Genomic DNA, 15,548 nt, shown 5'->3' on the forward strand with positions numbered 1-15,548 from the left:
TCTCTCTCTTCATTATGCAGTATCTAGTGGTAAAAATATTATTGCTAAAATACTCCCATTTACATTCACATACATCTGCCTAGGTGATGCTTTATAATGCTTTGTACATCAAACCTGCCTTATATTACACTAGAACAGAAAAGGACTGGGTAATCGAACTGAGATTAAGGATAAAACTGGGATTAAAGATTAAATTTTGTCAATTGTAAAATTCACAAGGAAGCATTAGTTAGGATACTCACTTATCTAGCTAACAGAGACAAAGACTTAAGAAAGTCAATGAAAAATTTCAAGAATTTTCTCATTTTTCAGAGACAGTGAAAATTAGGTTTTGGAAATAATCCAAAAGCCCCTTTAAAGTTTAGGATTGAGGTATTCTCTGTGTCTTTTAAAGGACAATCAAATTAAAGAAAAATCTAATGGAAAAATGTAATAATCTAGTCACTATAGTTCAAAATGTCCAGTTTAGGCCATTTAGTGTTTTCGCAACTAATTCAAGGATCAAAAATTATATCAAGGTTCCAAGACTACTCAATGGGGGAAAAGAATAGTATTCCTGATCAATGGAACTTAGCTGAACATTTATGTGCAAAATGGTAAGTTTGAACTTCTTTATACTATACACAAAAGTTAACTCAAAATGGTTTATAGATCTAAATGTAAGGATTGAAACTACTGAACACTTAGAAGAAAAAATAGGAAAAAATCTTTGTGACTGTGGAGTAGGCAAAGTTTTTTCAGATATGATACCAAAACAAAATAAAGAAATTAGACTTAATCAAAATTGAAATTTTTGTTTGTTTGTTTGTTTCAGAGGATACCATCAAGAAAGTGAAAAAACCTGCAGAAGGGAAGAAAATATTTGCAGGTCATATGTCTGGCAAGGTTGTAATATCCAGAATATATAAATAATTCTTACAACACAACAACAAAAAGACAACCCCTTGAGAAAATGGGCCAAGGACATAAATAGATGTTTCTTCAATTAAGATACAAATGGTCAATAAGCACATGAAAAGATACTCAACATCATCAGCCATTAGGGAAATACAAGTCAAAACCACAATGACACTTCACATTCACTAGGATGACAATTATCAAAAAGATAATGGCAAGTGTTGATAAGGATGTGGAAACATTGGAATCCTCATATATTGGTGCAAGGAATGTAAAATGGCACAGCTGCTTTGGAAAACAAAGTGGCAGTTTTCAAATGGTTAAGCAAATACTATATGACCCAGCAATTCCACTCCTAGGTGTCTACTCAAAAGAAATGGAAATGTATGTCCATACAAAGATGTGTATACAGATATTCAAAATAGCATTATTCATAGAAGCCAGAAAGTAGAAGCAATCCCAAAGGTTGGGGTTCAACAGATAAATGGGGTTCAACAGATGAATGAATAAATAAAATGTGGCATATTCCTACAATGTAGCATCATTTGGCCATAAAAAGGCATGGAGTACTGGTATACCATATTTGACTGAAACTTGAAAACATACCAAGTGAAAGAAGCTGGTCACAGAAGGCCTGCATGATCTCATTTATATGCAGTGTCCAGAGAGGCAAATATATAGTGACAGAAGAGTTTGTATATTGCCAGGGCGGGCCAAAGGAGGGAATGAGGAGTGACTGCTAATGGGCGTGAGGTGATGAAAACGTTCTAACATCAGATTGTGGCAATGGTTGCACAACTCTGTGAATATATTTATGCCCACTGAATTTGCTCTTTAAATGTATGAATTGCATGGTAGGCAAATTATATCTCAACAAAATTATTATTTTTAAAAAATTATGTTGGAGAACTCATTTGACCTAATGAGGATAAATGGCCTAAACTGTAAGGTCCTTTACCAAATAAAGCCAGATTCAAGAGATTTTGATTTTGTTTTTTAAAGATTTTATTTTTCTAAGTAATCTTCACACCCAACACGGGGCTCGAATTTACAATCCCGAGGTCAAGAGTCACATGCTCTATGGGCTGAGCCAGCCAGGTGCCCCTTGAGGGATTTTATTCTTTAAGGGACCCTAAAGGGAGTCTTAATTTTGAATCTTGTTTTAAGAAAAGCTGAGTATATGAAACTCAGATTTGTGAACTCAGGACAAACTGCCAGAATACTAAGAGAAGAAAGTATTTGGTATTCTTTCCTTGGTCAAAAATACTGTTATGCTGTTGTAAGTCTGACTTATGAAATATTTTGTATCTGGCTTGTCTAAGCTATTATTTAGGAGAAGCATCAAGATAAATTTTGAGATTTAAAAATATCTGATATAAGTGAAAACAAAATTAAAAAAATTTTGTGAAGTTTCCCCCCCTAACATATTCATGTGAGAACACATGCTAATATTTCATCTTTGTTTTCTTCATTCAGCTTGCCAAAGAAACAGGCAAGGTGTGATATTTTAATCATCTGTGTTGCTTTAATATTCTAGCAACATATTTTTTTGCTCTGAATTCCACGCAGAGTCATTTCTCAAGCAGACGCTATGAGAAGAAATGAGAAACTTTTATCTTGTTTTGCATGAGAAACTCATCAGATGAATTGATAAATACTTAATAAAAATAGTTTATGGAAAGGGGGTAGGGAGTGGGTGGTAAGAAGAGAGAATTGAAGTCAAGTTACTCATTATTTTTGGAGTAAAATAAGATTGACTGTAAAACATAGTTACCAGATTGGGCTGAAATGACTATTAAGTATTTAGGTTAATTCCTATTTTACATTTGTTAATTCTCTTCACCTCCTCCCTTGTAAACTTCTCAAAGTCAAGTAAAAAAATATCTAGTTTCTTACCCCAATTATGAGCAAAAGACAGAGTGGTTAATCAGCATCCTAAGGGCATTTAAATACTGCATTAGATGAAGCACTCTTATTTGGTCTTCAAAGCATTGTCCCAGATAGGGAAGTATTATTATTTCTCATTACAGATGAATGAAGAAATGGAGCCTCCTACAGATCAAATTATTCAATAAATTATTTATGTAAATTAAATGTGTCGTGAGGACTCAAATCTAAGACATTTGCTGAATCACTTATTTGACAATTGTATAGTAGGCCTATACTAGATATACAGTGATTGACTGATGTTTCCACAGACCTGCTTCCAGCTCACTCAAAACCCTGGAAGTTGGTGTATGAACAGATAAAAGTATGTTTCATGGGGCAACTGAATATGTGAGACCACCCCTGATGTGAGACCACAGTGGGGTAACTATTCTTGTTTGATTTTCATTCTAGTATTTGAGTTGTATTGACTCTACTCTCAGCCTGGCTGAAGCAGTGAATTCCTTTCCCCTGGCATAGGGGTGGACATGCAACTGAAGTCAGGCCAATGCAAATCAATCCTAGGACTTACTGGGGAGGCTGAGAAAATCAAGGCCATTCCACTTTAAGTTCAGCGTTAGCACAAGTACAGCCATCCCGGGCGCCTGTGAATAAGAGCTGAACTTCACCTTACTTCAGTTACAGGAAGAAAACAGTTTACAGCTTAACGTCCTAGAAAGCCCCATATTAGAATGAGAACAGAGCCCAAGCCAGGGGCAGAAAGTCCCATATTAGAATAAGAACAGAGCTCAATGCCTGTGGCAGAAAGTCTCCTATCAGAATGAGAACAGAGCTCACTGTGCTTGAAAGCCCCATATCAGAATGTAAACAGAACTTGAGAAATTCCTCCACCCCTTCTGGAGGTCCCCTAGACCAGCCCTAAAACTAGGCTGAAACCCACCTTGGGGTCCAAGTCCGAGTTCTGCTGTGTCGGGTATACTTGGACCCAAGCTCGAGCTTGTAAATAAACCCTCATGTGTTTGCATCGGTGTCGGCTCCTTGGTGGTTTCTCGGATTCACAATCTTGGGCACAACACTTACATTGCAACTTCTAGGAAAAAAGAAGCCTACTTACTAATGGTATTGACCAGCAAAGATGGTGAGATATAATTTCAGAGCTGCTAGGAATTAGTACCTGCAGAGAGTGCCTGAGAATAAAGCCCACACAGAGGAAAGCTATACTGAGAGATGGAGAGGCAGAGAGTGACCCAGGACATCACAGTGAAGAAACCTCCCCCCCCCCCCCCTTGTAAGTAGGGCCAGCCCTAATCCAGAGGCAGCACATCCAGGTGCCTTCCTGAAATTTTAGCAACTAAAAGCATTCTGTTTACAATAAGAAAACCATTTCCCCCCACACCCTGATTGGAATGTCCCTGAATAGGTTCATGTTGACCCTCTGTGAAATCAACCTGGAAGCTATGCGACTCCCGCGGTTCTTTTGTCTTTAGGCGGTTTCTTTCCTTTTGCCTTTTAAAAAATACCTGTAATTGCTAATCGGGGCTCTTTTCCTCCTCGGAGGCGGAGAGCCCGTTTGCGCAAACGTTCAATAAACCCTCTTGCTAATTGCATCTGCCTGTCTGGGGTCTGAGTCTCTGGGGCGTCCACCGGGACACGTTGGCACCCGTGAGCCAGGGTCCAACATTTGGGGGCTCGTCCGGGATTTGAGACGCCCCAGACTCAATCCTAAGACCGGTAGGAGGTAAGACCGAGCTCGCTAAATGTCATATCTGTCTCGTCTGTTTGTCTGACTGGCCGGGTCTGTTTTGTGCCGGGTCTGTATTGTGCCTGCAGGACGCTGTACTCTGTATTCTGTATTTGGACCAGCGGGGGAGGCAGACGTGCCCGAGACCCCTGGTCCCCCTCCGGAGTCGGACTCCCGAGTGGTCTGGAAGAGGAACGGAGCCCGGCACTCCCTCCTCTTCGGGGAGGGTCGTTGTTGGCGACCGCTCCCATCTGAATCCGCCGCGCCAGTCCTGTCATTCGTGTGCGTCTGTTCGTTCCGTGTTTTTCTTCCTTTCCTGTCTTCCTCCTCCCCGCTCACCTCTTCTCTACACCCATGGGGCAAACTGTAACCACCCCTTTAAGCCTCACTCTAGATCACTGGAAAGAAGTCGCCGGCCGGGCACACAACCTTTCGGTCGAAGTCAGAAGACGAGGATGGGTCACCTTCTGCTCCTCAGAGTGGCCGACTCTCAACGTCGGGTGGCCCAGGAATGGAACTTTTAATATTGACATTATCTTGCAGGTGAAGGCCCTGGTCTTTCAGCCAGGACCCAATGGACACCTCGATCAGGTGCCGTACATCATAGTATGGGAGGATCTCGCTGAAAACCCACCCCCCTGGATAAAATGCTTCATCCCTTCTCAGGGGGGACCGGGCCGAGACCCTCACCCCCTCCCTGCTCCACTCCCCCAATTCCCCGTCCCTCCTCTCCCTCCACCCTTTGCCCCCTAAAATCTCCTGAACCAAAACCTAAGGAGCCGCCTGTGCTCCCAGGGGACCAGGACAGTCTCCTTCTCTTGGACTCCTCCCCTCCCCCTTATGCTCAACCCCCAACGCCCGGCTCGGAGGCCCCTACCTCTCCCTCCGCTCCCTCAGCTCCGTCCCCTGACTCTACGGGGGCAGAGGGGCAACCCCTCGCTTCACCCCCGCTCGCCAGTTGCCTCCGCTTTCGACAAGAGCGCGGGGGAGAGTCGGAAGACGTCTGGACCTCCCAGGCACTTCCCCTCCGATCAGTAGGTGGCCAGATGCAATACTGGCCGTTCTCTGCCTCTGACCTTTACAACTGGAAAACTCATAACCCCACTTTCTCCCGAGACCCCCAGGCGCTAACCGGATTAATTGAGTCAATTCTGTTGAGCCACCAGCCGACCTGGGATGACTGCCAACAGCTCCTGCAGACTCTCCTCACCACGGAGGAGAGACAGCGCGTCTACCTCTAAGCACGGAAAAGCGTCCCGGGGGCGGATGGGAGGCCGACCCAGCTGCCTAATGAAATTGAGGATGTTTTCCCCTTGGTTCGCCTGACCTGGGACTACGACACTGCTGCTGGTAGGGAGCGGCTCCGTCTCTATCGCCAGGTACTCCTAGCGGGTCTCAAAGGGGCAGGGCGTCGCCCCACCAATTTGGCAAAGGTACGTGCTATAGTGCAGGGAAAAGATGAGACGCCGGCAGGTTTTCTGGAGAGGTTAATAGAAGGCTACCGCATGTAAACTCCCTTTGACCCCTTGGCTGAAGACCGCCAACCAGATGTAATTATGTCCTTCATTGGACAGTCAGCCTCGGATATGCGTAATAAGTTACAACGGTTGGAGGGGCTTCAGGGGTACACCTTACAGGACTTAGTGAAAGAGGCAGAGAGGGTTTTTAACAAGCGAGAAACCCTAGAGGAAAGGGAGGAAAGGATCCGTAAAGAGCAAGAGAAACGGGAGGATAAGAGAGATAAAAGACGTAATAAAGAGCTGACTAGGATACTGGCCACCGTAGTACAGGGCTCAGGGCAGAGTAAGTCAGGGCAGAGTAGGGACCTGGGAGACAAAAGAGGACCACGGGTTGAACGAGACCAGTGTGCCTACTGCAAGGAAAAAGGACATTGGGTTAAAGATTGCCCAAGGAAGGGCCAAACGCAGGGACCTAAAAAGAAGCCCATTCCTGTTTTGTCCCTAGAGGATGAAGATTAGGGGTGTCAGGGCCAGGACCCCCCCCCTGAGCCTCGGATAACCCTTAAAGTGGGGGGACAGCCGGTGACCTTCCTGGTCGATACGGGAGCTCAACATTCAGTTTTAACTGAGGCAAAAGGACCCTTGAGCTCTAAAACGTCTTGGGTTCAGGGGGCAACTGGAGGCAAGTTATATGGATGGACAACCGAACGGAAGGTCCACCGGAGCACTGGGCAAGTAACGCATTCCTTCTTACTGGTCCCAGACTGCCCCTACCCTCTCCTAGGCAGAGACCTTCTTTCAAAAGTAGGGGCCCAGATACATTTTCAGCAAAAAGGGGCCACTGTTACTGGCGCAGAAGGGCAGCCCCTCCAGGTACTGACCTTGCGCCTAGAGGATGAACACCGGCTGCACGAGGACTCTCCACCGTCCGTGCAGCCCCTAGATTCTGAATGGCTCACTACCTACCCTCAGGCCTGGGTGGAAACGGCCGGAATGGGACTAGCTGTAAACCAGCCACCCATAATTATAAACTTAAAACCCTCGGCTACCCCCATATCGATCCGGCAATATTCAATGAGCAAAGAGGCCAAAGAAGGCATTCGGCCACATATACAGAGACTATTACAATTGGGCATTTTAATACCTTGCCAGTCGCCCTGGAATACTCCTCTATTACCCGTAAAAAAACCCGGCACAGGAGATTACCGGCCGGTACAAGATTTACAGGAGGTTAACTGGAGGACAGAGGACATACATCCCACGGTGCCGAATCCCTACAACTTACTCAGCACCTTACCCCCAAGCCATGTCTGGTATACGGTGTTAGATCTAAAAGATGCATTCTTTTGCCTAAGGTTAAGCTCTCAAAGCCAGCCTATTTTTGCCTTTGAATGGAAAGATCCTGAGACGGGATTCTCAGGACAACTCACTTGGACAAGGCTGCCACAGGGATTCAAAAACTCCCCCACTTTGTTCGATGAAGCTTTGCATCGGGATTTGGCAGATTTCCGAGTTGGCCATCCGGACCTTGTCCTCCTGCAGTACGTGGATGATTTGCTCCTGGCGGCTAGGACAGAACAGGATTGTGTAAAAGGTACGGGGGCCCTGCTTGAGAGACTGGGAGAACTGGGGTATAGGGCCTCCGCCAAAAAGGCCCAAATAGGCCAGAAACAAGTGACCTATCTGGGATATCTCCTGGAAGGAGGCCAGAGGTGGCTGACGGAGGGCCGCAAAAAGGCTGTAGCCCTGATCCCAGCACCCAGTAATGCCAAAGGACTACGAGAGTTCCTCGGCAGTGCTGGGTTCTGCCGCCTCTGGATACCCGGGTTTGCAGAGCTGGCGGCTCCCCTATATCCTCTCACGAAATCCAACACCCCCTACCACTGGGGAAAGGAGCAACAATTGGCTTTTGACAAAATAAAAAGGGCCTTATTGACCGCCCCTGCCCTGAGCCTCCCAGATGTAACCAAGCCTTTTACGCTATATGTTGATGAACATAATGGAATAGCCAAAGGGGTCCTAACTCAAAAACTGGGACCCTGGAAAAGGCCCGTGGCATACTTTTCAAAAAAATTAGACAGCGTGGCTGCAGGATGGCCCCCATGTCTCCGAATAATAGCGGCTGTGGCAGTCCTGGTAAAAGACTCAGACAAGTTGACTTTCGGCCAACCCCTCACTGTGGTGGCCCCCCACGCCGTAGAGACAGTCATCCGCCAGCCCCCTGATCGATGGCTCTCAAACGCCCGGGTCACCCATTACCAGGCCATGTTACTGAATTCCGAGCGGATACGGTTTGGAACGGCTACAACTCTAAACCCGGCCACCTTGCTTCCAGAAACCGAGTCCCCCTCCCTAGTAATGCATGATTGCCACCAGATCCTAGCTGAGGTCCATGGCACCAGAGGGGACTTGACAGACCAGACTTTGCCAGATGCTGAAGCAACCTGGTACACCGATGGGAGTAGCTTTCTACGAAATGGTGAGCGTAAAGCCGGGGCAGCCGTGGTAGATGGGAAAGCTGTCATTTGGGCCAGTGCCTTAGAGCCTGGGACTTCAGCTCAAAGGGCAGAACTTATAGCCCTAACTCAGGCCCTAAAAAAGGCTAAGGACAAAAAGGTCAACATTTATACTGACAGCAGATATGCTTTTGCAACTGCCCATGTTCATGGAGAAATATACCGTAGAAGGGGTCTTCTAACCTCAGCAGGTAAAAACATCAAAAACAGAGAAGAAATACAAGATCTTCTCCATTCCCTCTTTCTGCCGAGAAAACTGAGTATAATTCACTGCCCTGGGCATCAGCAAGGCAATGACCCAGTAGCAGAGGGGAACAGGATGGCCGATGAAACAGCACGGGCCGCTGCACTAGGCCCACAGGCCCTCTCCCTACAAGTACCAGAGGCTGTCCCGACACCGGGGCAACTCTCTCTCGAGTACTCAGACAGCGACCTAGATATCGTCCAGCAAATAGGGGCAAAATATGACGAGCAAATGAAGGTCTGGAAACACCAAGGGAAGACAGTCCTGCCCCAGAAAAGGGCCAAAGAACTGGTGACTCACCTCCACCGATGGACTCACCTCGGACACAAAAAATTAAAAGCACTCCTCCGGAGAGAAGGTCAGACCTATTACATTCCCAAACTCCCCTCCCTGATCCAACAGGTAACCGACGCTTGTGTACCCTGTGCTAAGGTAAATACCAAACACCTCAAGATGCCTGAGGGAACCAGGATGAGGGGAGAAAGACCCGGAACTAATTGGGAAGTAGACTTCACCGAAATCAAGCCAGGTAAATATGGTAACAAGTACCTCCTAGTGTTTATAGATACCTTTTCAGGCTGGACAGAAGCCTTCCCCACCAAGCGAGAAACCGCCCAGGTGGTTGTCAAGAAAATCCTGGAAGAAATTTTCCCCCGGTTTGGACTGCCCAAGGTAATAGGGTCGGACAACGGCCCCGCCTTCGTCTCCCAGGTAAGTCAGTTGGTGGCCAGATTACTGGGGATAAATTGGAAATTACATTGTGCATACAGACCCCAGAGCTCAGGGCAGGTAGAAAGAATGAATAGAACAATTAAAGAGACCCTAACTAAATTGACATTGGAGACTGGCACTAGAGACTGGGTCCAACTCCTCCCCATGGTCCTGTTCCGAGTCCGGAACACTCCTGCGCGCTATGGGCTAACTCCTTAGGAGATTCTCTATGGAGGTCCCCCACCAGTGACGGACTTACTAGATTCTGCTATTGACCCTCTTGCTAACACTCCCGGTTTACAGGACAGGCTAAAGGCGCTCCAGATTATCCAGCGCCAGATCTGGAAACCCCTTGCGGCTGCTTACCGCCCCGGAGACACAACCGACCCACACCCGTTCCAGATCGGTGACTCCGTCTACATCAGGAGACATCAGTCCAGGACGCTTGAACCCCGCTGGAAGGGCCCATACACTGTACTACTGACCACCCCAACCGCCTTAAAGGTAGACGGCATTGCTGCTTGGGTCCACGCCTCACACGTGAAGTGCGCCCCATCAACGAGCACCGCTGACGCCAGCCAGGACGGACCGGACGAGCCACCCCAATGGAAGCTCCACCGCACCCAAAACCCGCTCAAGATAAGACTTTCAAAAATTGTTCAATGACAGTTGTTATATTCCTACCTCTCCTAGCGCTCTTCACCTCCGCCAAAGGTGACCCTCATGCCCTCAAAAGGTTAACCTGGCAGGTACTAACGTCTGGGGGTGACGAGGTCTGGTCTATAACTAAGACCGCCCCCGTGGGAACCTGGTGGCCTAACCTATATCCTGACCTATGCAAGCTAACCATAGGGGCCCCTAGCCCATGGGACCTAGAGGGATACTTCGACACCTCTAGAGCCCCTAACCAAGAAAGCCCTCCAGGGCGACTGGGATTAGACCCATGGGGAGGATGTGGCACGCCTGACAGAAGGGTCATGCTAAGCACTCTTCCCTTTTATGTCTGTCCCGGGTACCACAGAGATCGCAGGCTAAATCCCACCTGTGGAGGAGGGGAACACTTCTATTGTAAAAATTGGGGGTGCGAGACTACGGGGGATACAGAATGGAGGCCCTCCTCCTCCTGGGATTATATCACTGTCAAGGCTAACTATACTCACCCGGCATTTAGCAAATGGAAAACCCTTAATTATGGGCCCTGCCAAGGGTGGTGTCATCCCCTACGGATATCCTTCACGGAGCCCGGGAAAAGGGCTACTTACTGGGCCAATGGATATACGTGGGGACTCAGGTTATACAAAGAAAGAACAGATGATGGTTTTATATTCAGAATTAAACTAAAAATAGAATCCCCAGACCCCAGGGTCCAACAACAGGAATCCCTAGACCATGACCTACCTAAGCCAGATATACTTCCACTTTTCATATACATGAACCAACCAAATCCTTTTTCTTAGAGTAAAATAATTTTATTTGTATTCTGTGAACTGCCTTCAAAATGATCCTTTGGGGGATCCCTGGGTGGCGCAGCGGTTTGGCGCCTGCCTTTGGCCCAGGGCGCGATCCTGGAGACCCGGGATCGAGTCCCACGTCGGGCTCCCGGTGCATGGAGCCTGCTTCTCCCTCTGCCTGTATCTCTGCCTCTCTCTCTCTCTCTGTGACTATCATAAATAAATAAAAAATAAAAAAAAAAAATCAAAATGATCCTTTGCAAAAGCCCTAATTTTCTAGTTAATTCTTAACTATATTTGTCCCTATTATAAACACCCTTGGCTAGGACAATGTGAATGCATAAGGCATCCATCTAATACCCACATTATTAGGGGTGCCTAGGTGGCTTAGTTGGTTAAGCATCTGCCTTCGGCTCAGCTCATGATCCCAGGGCCTGAGATCAAGCTCAAGTGGGGCTGGCTTCCTGCTGGGGGGGGGGCTGGAGCCTATTTCTCCCTCTCCCTCTGCCCCTCCCCATGTGTGTGCCCTCCCCCCAACAAATGAATAAAATGTTAAGAAAATCTTAAAAAATAATATCTACATTATTAGATAATAATATTAAGTGATTAGAAGGTAGGGATTTTTAAAAGGAATGAGAATGGATATAAGTATTTTGGAGGAGGTAGCCTTTGAAGACCTTGCTTGAGATGCTAAAGATTATAGGCATTCTTTTATACACAAAGGATCCCATTAAAGTTTTTGAAAAGGGGGTGACATGATACAGCTTCTGCTTAAATCAAAGTCTCTGGAGGCCAAGGGAGAGCTATTTTTAAGAACAACAAGCTTGAAGTCAAGAGAGAAGTTGCTCAGATAATCAAGTAGAGGAGCTGAGAAAAGATGAATTTGGTCTGTAACACTTTAAAAAAAAATAATGGAAATACTGGTAAAAGTTGCAGAATTTCACAACTGGTTAGTCATGGGAATAATCAAATAAAAAGTGTAGTTCTGAGCCAGAGTCTTTTTCAAAATTTCCTTTTGTTTGTATTGCATTATTCCACTCATTGATACTCTCTAAAACTGCAGCTTATTCATATTTAAGGAACCTACAGAGTCTAGTCTCATGTTCTTCACTGAATCACTTTTCAGGGCACTATTGTTAAAGTGTGTTTAGATTTTGTATTGTATCAGCACTTTAGTTTTTAGTTCTATTTATAGGTAATCTGAATTTTTTATTGGATTATACAGTAATTTTCTTTTGGCCTGGTATGCTGACGAATTGTTTTCTAGGAACTATTGCTAAATGAAATACTGCCCCAAATGAGGGGGTCATTCACCAACTACCATTTTATTTTTTTCCTGGATTTCCTCAGTCAGAAATTCAGACAGAGCATAGCAAGAATGGCTTGTCTATGCTTCATGATGTCTGGGGCCTCAGCTAGGAAGACTAGGGCTGGGACAACTTGAATGACCTGGAGACTTCTGGAGTTTAGTTAGGAATGCCTTGAATCTAGGGTGGGGTGATCTGAAGACTGGGCTCAACTTGGATTGTTAGCTTGAGTGCTTACACTTAAACTCTCCCAATGGTTTGGGCTGCTTCGCAGCATGGCAGCTGGATTCTGAGATGTAGTATCCAAGTGGAAGCATTTAGAGAGTGAGCATTCCCATTGACACAAGTGGAAGTTGCATGGCCTTTAATGACCTACTATCAGCAATTACACAGCATCACACCTGCTTACTTTGTTATTTAAAGCAGTCACAAGGCCATCCAAATTGAATGGACAGACTACCTCAATGTGAAGAGTGTGAATGAATGTTTATCCATTTTTTTTTAAATTTTATTTATTTATGATAGGCACACAGTGAGAGAGAAAGAGAGGCAGAGACACAGGCAGAGGGAGAAGCAGGTTCCATGCACCGGGAGCCCAACGTGGGATTCGATCCCAGGTCTCCAGGATCGTGCCCTGGGCCAAAGGCAGGCGCCAAACCGCTGCGCCACCCAGGGATCCCAATGTTTATCCATTTTTAAAAACTGGTGCAACATTCATAGATGTTCTTGTAGTACTTGCAAATTAGTTGTACTTTGGAGTTTTAAGTATCCCTGAATTCTCTCTTCCCCTTCATTGAAGATTACATTATTGTTACCAAGTATTTGGTGTTCTTTACAGAGACTGTAGAGAGTGTTGTTCCATCCCACAGTGTTGTAATACCAACTAGGTGATGTTCACCAGTGTTAGGTGGAAGATCTAAGAGCCTCTGTCATGGGGCTGGACATTCCAGATCAGAAGCTCTCTTTCAGTTTGGATCTCAGAGTGCGGAACCAAGGTTTGACCCACAAGTACTCTTCCTCAGAGCCTCCAAAAAAAAGGAATCAATATTGTCATTCCCTTGATTTTGAACTTCTAGTCTCCGGAAGCATGAGATAATAAATTTTTGTTTTAGGGCACTAAATTTGCTTTACTTTGTTATAGCAGCCCAAGGAAACTAATGTACTTAGGCATAATTTAGATTTTTAAGATCAGAGATAGGTAGCTTGGAACTTAAAATTGTATAAACCATTCCCATCTAGAACATTAGATTTGAGAAGCCTCTCATTTTCCAGATCATCTACAAAATCTGGCATTTAGAAGATAAAGATACTGAGGTACAAAAGGTTGGCTTGGCTTATTTTAAGTTTTGTGTGTATGGAATCTGGTTCCATCTTCCCCAACACAGAGCCCAGACAATCCTGAATGGATAGAAAGGTAGTGGTAACTATTGCTAAACTATCAATTTTCACTTGTAAATTAGACATGATGAAATAGCATTAACTGAAGATTCACAATGAGTTCACATTTTAACGAAGACTGGCAGGTAACCAAATGTTGAAATAAATATATGAAGGAGCACTGTGAGCATATAGAGGTGAGAATAGCAAAAGTAATAAGACTAGAAAATCTGCTCCTATCACATTTCTTCTGAAATTAAAAAGTTTATTATAATGGGCTAAATGGATATGGTTCATTCATTTCTTTGTACAGTAGAAATGACTTCTAAGAAAAACCAGTGTGAAAAATAGGAGAAGAATCTGGAAGAAACAAATATGAAAAATAAAAACCATCTTCACATTGAATATCCTCTACTAATTCATAATCTTAGAGAAATCAGACATTTTTCTACATCTGAATTCAATTTTTTCACCCGTGCAACTACGCTTAGTGTTATGCTTTATAGGATGTTCTCCTATAAAGAGGAAGTGACACAGGGATGAAAGATGTAAGATCTAAGAAGGAGGGGTCATGACACAGAAGAGTAGTGAATGGAAGCCCCAGAGTGAAAGAAAGGTAAATCCTAGGATGACAGACCTAGAGAAAAGCTATCTGGGCTAGAGCAAGAACACCATAGCTCTGAGACAAAGGTCTCCATGGGGGGAAAATAAATGACAATTATTTTTGAATATTATTATTAAAAATCATCTATTATAATCATTTCTAAGTCTATTATGATCATTATTAAAAATGACCTCTTATGATATGCCATTTCAAGTAAGGAGAACTTGTAAGAGGTATATGAGAGATCTGATGAAATATTTGGAAAAGTAATGAGGACAGATATATAGGTATCTATGTATGACTAGCAGAATAATGCCAATTATTAATTCTAGTAAAAACAAAATGTAAAGAAAGGATATGTAATTATAATGCAATAATTGGCTTAGTGAATAACATTCACTTACATATAATGAAATAGACAGATGTCATTGATTAATTGAAAATGTAGGTAACTCTATTAGGACCATGGGGAAAACAATTTTAAAGTACTTTCTTGTTATCTATTGCTACATAAGAAATTACTCCCAAACTTTGTGGCTTTAAACAGCAAACATTTTATTGTTTATTGATCCACCTCACACTTCTGGTAGATCAAGAGCTTGGAAGCAGCTTAGCTGGAGGGCTCTGGCTCAGGGTCTGTCATGAAGTTATAGTCCAGATGTTGGCTGGGTCTGCAGTCTTCTGAAGACTTGGCTAGGGCAGGAAGATATGCTTCCAGACTCACTCACACAGCAGCTGGCAGGAAGCCTAAGTTCCTCAATGGATGTTGGACAGGTGCCTTGGCTCCTCACAACATGGCAGCTAGCTTCCCCCCCTGCAAGTGGCCTGAAAGAGAGAAAGAGGAGAAAACCACGACAGAAGCCACAGTCCTTTTTGGACCTGATCTCCAAGTCAAACAGCATCATTTCAGTTTTGTTCCTTTTGTCAGAACCAAGTTACAAATTTCAGCCCACACTCAAGAAGAGGAGGATTAAGCCAAGCAGAGTATTAGGGAATCTATGGACATATTTTTAAATCTACCTAAGAATTTTGATCAATTATAAAGAGTGTCAAAAGATAAATTAAATCTGACTGATAAAAAGAGTTGTATAAGCATTTTATTTTAAAATTTCAAAGTAAAGGGACACCTGGGTGGCTCAGTAGACTAAGTGTTCAACTTGTAATTTTGGCTCAGGTCACGATCTCAGGGTTGTGAGATTGAGCCCTATATAGGGCTCTGTGCTGGGGGTGGAGCCTGCTTAAGATTCTCTCTCTCTCTCTCTCTCTCCCTCTGCCTCTGCTCATGCAAAATGCTTTCTCTCGAAAAAAAATTAAGAACTATTAAAAAACAGCTAAAAGAGGCAAAAGTGATTG

At 44.6% G+C, this 15,548-nt stretch overlaps 1 protein-coding gene across 1 annotated transcript; it reads left to right on the forward strand.

The window, feature by feature from the left end:
• Window positions 1-4,879: 4,879 nt before the first annotated feature.
• On the forward strand, window positions 4,880-15,169 carry LOC121477871. Its single transcript, XM_041732397.1, is given in 3 exon segments — window positions 4,880-5,201; window positions 5,321-10,005; window positions 14,873-15,169. Coding segments are annotated over 3 exon segments (5,304 nt in total).
• Window positions 15,170-15,548: the final 379 nt, after the last annotated feature.

This window comes from Vulpes lagopus, chromosome 18 (assembly GCF_018345385.1).
Source record: "Vulpes lagopus strain Blue_001 chromosome 18, ASM1834538v1, whole genome shotgun sequence".
Taxonomy (NCBI): Eukaryota; Metazoa; Chordata; class Mammalia; order Carnivora; family Canidae; genus Vulpes; species Vulpes lagopus.